Here is a 6731-nt window from a genome sequence, read left to right as displayed (position 1 = left end):
AGAGCCGTTCAAACCCGACGGCGGCGTCGCACGCGACGCGCATCGGATACGCCGGCAGAGTCCCGTCCCCGTTGAGGATGTACGAACTCGGATACGGGTAATTACCCATGGCCATGTAATCGAACGCGTCTTGCGCCCACGCCATCGCGTCGTCGACGTCCTCGGGCGCGCGCAGCGCGTCGCACAGCCGCATCGACTCGCGCATCGTCGTCCTCTCCCGCCTCGCGTCGTCTCGCCGCGCCTCGAGCATCGTCGCGAACGCGGCTCTCACGCGCCCGACGCACGCCGCGTTCGCGCCCGCGTCCTCGCTCGCGTCGTGCGTCACCCCCTCCGCGAACGCGCCCGCGTCCACGCGCGGGGACTCCCCGTCGAAGCTCCAGATCGGCGCGCTCCCCGCGATCGCGCCGGCGACGAGCCACGGGTACTTGAGACGCATCCACGTGCTCAGCATGCCGCCGTACGACCCGCCGAACGCGATCACCGCGGCGGATGAACGAAACGCGTCGCTCGTCTTCAACTCCGCGATGAGCGTCGCGTAGTCCGCCATCGCCTGCTCGGACGTGAGGTGCGCGAGGTTCCCGTCGCCGAGCGGCGACCGTCCGTACCCGCGGTGCTCCGCGAAGACGAGCGCGGCGCCGTGCTCGGGGGCGAGCTCCCACATGAGCCCCGTGTTGTTCACGTACAGCTCGACGTCCGCCTCGTTCCCGACGTAGAAGAACAGCGGCGCGTCCGCCCCGCGCGCGTGCCTCGCGCACACGAAGTACCGCTGCGAGTACGTCGCCGTCGGACGCGGACGCGGACGCGGGCGACGACGCGCCTCGAGGGATACGCCGGATACGCCGCCGCGAGGGAACGAGAAGTGGTCCACCGGCGCGTCGCGTCTTCGCTCGTCGCACTGCGAGATCGGGGACTTGAAGCGCGCGTGCGGCGGCGGGTGGCCGCGGGAGACGCGAGGGAAGCGCGGGGCGCGCGCCGCGCTCGCGCTCGCGGGCGCCGCGCACGCCGTCGCGAGGACGCACAGCGCGAGCGGCAGCATCGCGACCGCGCGCGCGGGAGGGAGACGCATGACGGAGTGACGACGCGACGCGACGTCGTCGTTGTTAAACGCAGTCATCGCGTCGGCCGAACCACGCCACGTCGTCGTCAGATCGCGACGCGCGGAGGGCGGGTCGCCGCGTCCCATACGACGGCCAGACGACGGCCATGCCCGCGCCCGCGCGGATGTACGTCGCCGCGCTCCGCCCCAAGACGCTCACCGCCGCGCTCGTGCCGTACCTCGTCGGCGGCGCGCTCGGGACGAAAGCCGCGCACGCCAGCGCGTGGGGCAACGCCAACATGGCGCTCCTCGGCTACCTCCTCGTGCAGGTCGGCACGAACCTCGTGAACGACGCGTGCGACTTCCTCTCCGGCGCGGACGCCGACGATCGCGTCGGGCCGACGCGCGTGACGCAGGCGGGCGCGTTCACGCCGCGCGCGGTGCACGCCGCGGGGTGCGCGTGCTTCGTCCTGTCCGCGGTCGCGATGGCGCCGGCGATCGCCGATCGCGGATGGCCGCTCGCGCTCCTGCTCGTCACGTCGTGCCTCGCGGGATATTCGTACACGGCCGGGCAGTACCCGCTCGGGTACCACGGGCTCGGCGAACTCACCGTGCTCGTGTTCTTCGGGTGGGTCGCCGTGGGGGGGATGCGGCACGTGCACGCGGGGAACGCGAGGAGCGATTTTTTTTCGTTCAACACGCTCGTCGCCTCCGCGCAGGTGGGAGCGCTGTGCACGTCGCTCCTCGCGATCAATAACCTGCGCGACGCGAGGACGGACGGCAGGGTGGGGAAGAACACGCTGTGCGTCGTGTTCGGGGAGACGTTCGCGCGGTGGGAGATCACGGCGCTGACGATCGCGCCGTACCTGTTGAACGCGCACTGGCTCGGCGCCGTCGTCGCGCGGCGATTCCCAGAGGTGACGGCGTATCTCGGCGTGGAGACGTACTGGCGCGCGGCCGCGCTGTCGTCGCTGACGCTCCCGATCGCGGTCGACGTGTTGATGACGACGTGGGCGGTCGCGGGGGAGTGGGATCGCGCGCGGGCGGGGAAGGTGCTCAACGGCGTGTTGGCGCGCGCGGCGGCGTTGCATCTCTTCTTCGGCGCTCTGCTCGCCGCGGGGGTGTGGCTCAGCTGACGACGGACGAGAGAGATAGACCGGAGGCTGCGCGCGTCGATAGCGTCGTTATATGATATTCGTTCGTTCGACGTCCGCGGCGCGTCGTTGTTTAATAGCACGCATTTCATGTACAACTATATGCGTGATATGTCAAACAAACATTGTCAAAGCAACCCGTGCCGACGAAGCGGAGCGTCAGTTCACCCCGCCCGACGGCGGCCGGCTCGAAGGCCGGCTCGAAAACTGCGACGGCGGCCGGATCCCCGTCTCTCGCGTCGGCCGCGGGCGCCACGCGAACCCTTCGTCGTCGGGATCCTCCTCGGCGCCCCTCGCGACCTGATCGAGGTAGTCCTTCAGCGACGTCGTCTCCTCCCTCGGCGTGTGATGCGCGCTCGACGGATCCGGCGTCGCGCCCGTCAACGTCCCCGGCTTGACCGGCGACGCCGTGACCCCGACCCCGACCCCGACGCCGACGACGCCGCCGCGCGCGAGCCGATCGTCCCTCTCCCTCCGCGGCGGCGACGCCCCATCATCTCCGCCGCCGCCGGACTCCAAGTCGCCCGTTTCCGCCCCGGGCGCAGAGACCCCCTTCGACTCGCCGCGTCCGCGGTGCTTCGCCTCGTGTTCTTGCACCAGATGATGATACTCCGGGTAGAGCGCGCGGCGCAACCCGCGGTACATGAGATCCGGGAGCAAACCCGCGGCGACCAGAAGCGGGATCCCGGCCCAGTACTTCGACGTCGGCCCCACGGACGTGTGGAAGATGGTGTACGAGTACGTGCTCCAGTACGGATCCGTCGTGCTCAGGATGATGTTACACGCGTACCATATGGCGATGGAGGACCATATGCACGCGTGATGGATCCACGTCCAGTAGTTGATCATCTGCGCCATCTGTAAGTTCACCGTGATCACGATGCCGGTGTAGAGCTGCGTGCCGACTTCCCACAGCCCGAACACGTGGCCGGCGCTGGAGTCCGCCTCGCCGCCGTGGATGAGGTAGAAGACGAACACGAAGTTGATGACGCTGACGTACACGCCGTTCGCCGCCCAGCCGAGCTTGACGATCGTGCTGAAGCACTCGTTGTTCTGCGACTGCTTGTACAACCGCGGGAACTTCAGGCAACTCCGCTGGTTCACGTCTTGGTCCAAGCACCCCAACGCGAGCACGGGGAACGACGTCATCAACACGTTAAACGCGGACATGAGCCAGTCGTTGTAGATGATCTGCCCGCTGCCTTGGCTCGTGAGGTTGAAGTAAAACAACGACAGACCGAACGCGAGGTTCTTGTAGAAGAAGTACGTAACCATCTTCGCGATCCGCTTGTAGTTGTACCGCCCGTGCACGAGGAGCAGACGCTCCAAGTACCGGAACTGCGCGAACGCGAAATCGGACGCCATCACGGCTTGCATCCCCTCCTGCCCGGAGATGCCGACGCCGATGTGCGCGGCTTGGATCATCCCGACGTCGTTGGCGCCGTCTCCGATGGCGAGCGTCGTGCGACCGCTGTCCTTCACCAAGCCCGTCACGAGCGCCTTCTGCAACGGCGATACCCTGCAGCACACGACGGACGTGCACGCGCAGCCGAGGTCTAACAACATCGGCGCGATCTCCTTCTCGAGCGCGAAGGACAACGACCGGCCGTCGATGACGAGCGACATCTCCTTCCCGGATTGAGCGAACTTCAACGCTTCGATTTTATTCGTCCCCTCCGCGATTTGACGCCGCACGCTCTCGCGCGCGAGCGCGTCAAACTCCGCGCGCGTGATCTCGCGGTCCGCCTCCTGCCTCACGAGCTCGTCCACGTTCACGACGTGCATCTCCATGTCCTGTCGTATCAGCGAGCACGCCTGACCGATGTTGATCGCGGTGTCTTGCTTATCCCCGGTCAAGACCCAGACCGCCATCCCCGCTTTCATCAGCTGCGCGATGCAGTGCGGCACCCCGTCCTGGAGCTTATCCTCGATCGCGGTCGCGCCGAGGAGGTACAGGTCTCTCTCGATCGCCTCCGCGCACGCTTCGATCTTCTCGTCCCTCTTCTCCATCGCCTGCGCCGCCTCGACGTAGCCTTCGTTCCACTTGGCGTACTCCGCCTCCGGGATGTCTCTCTTCGCGAGGCACAGCGTGCGCAATCCGCTCGCGGCGTAATCGTCCATGTGCGCCTGCGTCGGTTCCGTGTACTTTTGGTTCCCGTACGCGAGGCGGTCGTATATGATGCTGTCCGCGCCCTTGCAGAAGAGCGTGATCTTACCCTCCGGCGTGCGCACGATCGCGGACATGCGCTTCCTCGTGGAGTTAAACTCGAGGATGTTCAACACGTCGTAGTGCGCGTCACGGACGCCGCCGCCTTTGCCGCTCGGCTCCTCGACGTCCACGCCCGAGGTGTTCCTCGTCTTGAAGAAAAAGCCGAACCGCTTCGCGGCGACGACGAACGCGGCCTCGTCCGGGGACTCGGCCTGGTACGAGATCGTGTCCGGGTTCGGCTCACCCTCCGGGATGACCGTGTGGCACACGGCGAGGCAGCGGAAAAACTCGCGAATGTCGCCGTCGTTCGGTAAACCCATCCACGCGCCGTTGTCGATCCTCTTGTCCTTGAAGTTGAACCCCGGCTCGATCGCTTTCGCGCTCGAGGGCGCGCTCAGGATCCTCCCTTGCCTCTGCGCGATGTTCCGCTCGATCTCCGTGACGCCCTCGCCGTACGACACGCCCGCGACGGAGCACTTGAAAAACTCCATCGAGTTACACGTCAGCGTCCCGGTTTTGTCCGACAAAACCGTGTTCACCATCCCGAGCTCCTCGTTCAGGTTCGACGTCCGCGCGCGCATCGGGGTGTCCGTCTCCGCGTGGTACATCCGCTTGTCGTTGTTCAGGAAGATCATCGCCTGGCACACCTTGACGAATTCCAGCGACACGTACAGAGAAATCGGAATCAAGTACCCGTACAACACGTACGACGTCAAAAACGCCACTAACCCCACGGTCGTGGAGTCGCTCGGGTCGAACACCATGTCCGCGACCACCGTGTTCATGTACCAGTGATCCAGGGACTCGTCTTTGATCCACAGCCCGCACACGACGGCGGTGACGGTGCATATGATCACGAGCAACGCGAGCATGGCGAGGACGATCTGGTCCATCCCGCGCTCCACGGTGCTGCGCTTCGACGGCGCCGCGGACGAGTTCATCATCACCTTGGTGTCGTGCCCGGTGTATATCGCGATCCCGATGACGTACTCCGTGTTCCGCAGCGAGCTCCCGCGCAACAGCACGTTGACGGGCTGCAGAGAGATTTTCTTGACGTCGCCTTCGAACGGAGAGCCGTCGTACACCTCCCTCGTCGCGTCTAAGTTCCCGGTGAACGTGTACAGCGAGTTGTTCGCGTGCTCGCACTCGACGTGGCACGCCTTGTTCGAGCTCATCGCGGCTAGGATCGCGTTCCCGCCGTCGACCACCTTGCCCATCCCTTCCACGCCGCGTTTGAGTTTTAAATTCGTCTCCCCGTCCAAGTTCTTCGTCTCCACGTAGCACACGCGGTCGTCCAGGTTGGACGCGAGGAGGACGAGGTCGCACGGGAACGCCTGGTCTCTCACGACCCTGACGAGGTCGCCGCTTCGCACCTCGCGCCACTCGCACTGCGTCATGGACGTCCCGTTGAACCGTTCCGTGAGCGTCGTGTTTTGCTCCTTGTCCTGCTTATGCCTTTTATAATCTTCCACCGCCTCTTTCGCCATGGAGAGCCCGACGACTAAGATGAGCGGCGTCCATATCGTGTACGGCTCGATCGGCGAGATGGCGGGGAACAGCGAGATGATCGCGACGGAGAGGAAGTAAATGTTCGCCACCCGGCGGAACTGCTCGTACAGCGCCTTGGGCAGGAACGTGAAGAGGTTGTACTTGCCCGTGCAGATCGAGTTGCCCTTGTACTTGAACGCCGCGTTCGCGTCGAGCGGGTCGACGAACACGACGCGCGACTCCGGCTGCTCGCGCTTGGACAGCGAGCGCAACATCGCCGCGTCCACCGTCGATGCCGCGTCGGCGTCGGCGTCACGGGGACGGACGCGGTTGGGCGAACCGATCGCGCGCGCGGCGCGGTCGAACGCGCCCGCGTTCGACCGCGGGGGTGTTCGCCTCGGCTCTGCCCTCGATTAGTCGTCGGACGGCGCGACCGACGACCAATTTAGTTTGAGGGAAAGGTCGGCGCGGTGGTCGCGCGGACGCGCGACGACCGGCGGATGTCGCCCGGCGCGGTGCGCGCGGGGGTGCGCCGTGGGCGCGGCGCGATCGGTCGCGATCGAACGCGCGAGCCACGCGCGCGCGGGTGTGTGCCGCCGCCGCCGCGCGAGGAGGGCGACGGAGAGACGCGGGCTCTGATCGCCTGAAAACGACTGCAGTCGCGGCAGGGTCACGGCGCCAGCCTGGCTTGCGACGCGAATAATATTCGCGTTGTGGGCGAGGCCGAGGGCGCGGCATTCGAACGCGCGCGGTCGCGTCGATGGACCAGGGGGTCATAGACGAGCTGCTGAAGATTTGCATCGCCGCGCAGACGGTCCTTCTCGGATTCTTCGTCATCGTCGCC

General features: G+C 66.2%; 2 protein-coding genes across 2 annotated transcripts; one reads left to right on the top strand and one right to left on the bottom strand.

The window, feature by feature from the left end:
• Window positions 1-1197: 1197 nt before the first annotated feature.
• Window positions 1198-1908, top strand: MICPUCDRAFT_10989 (uncharacterized protein; the record flags this gene model as incomplete). Its single annotated transcript, XM_003062120.1, has 1 exon — window positions 1198-1908. A coding segment is annotated over one exon (711 nt), but the record flags the coding sequence as incomplete, so codon positions are not given.
• A 353-nt stretch (window positions 1909-2261) lies between these two features.
• MICPUCDRAFT_35603 (p-type ATPase superfamily) lies at window positions 2262-6162 on the bottom strand (the record flags this gene model as incomplete). The annotated part of the gene is made up of 2 exons (XM_003061915.1): window positions 2262-5448; window positions 5485-6162. The coding sequence occupies 2 exons, from the start codon at window positions 6160-6162 to the stop codon at window positions 2350-2352; spliced, it is 3777 nt and encodes a 1258-aa protein (XP_003061961.1). The 3' UTR covers window positions 2262-2349.
• Window positions 6163-6731: the final 569 nt, after the last annotated feature.

This window comes from Micromonas pusilla (genome assembly GCF_000151265.4).
Source record: "Micromonas pusilla CCMP1545 genomic scaffold MICPUCscaffold_11, whole genome shotgun sequence".
Taxonomy (NCBI): Eukaryota; Viridiplantae; Chlorophyta; class Mamiellophyceae; order Mamiellales; family Mamiellaceae; genus Micromonas; species Micromonas pusilla.
This window is presented reverse-complemented; position numbering and strand designations above follow the sequence as displayed.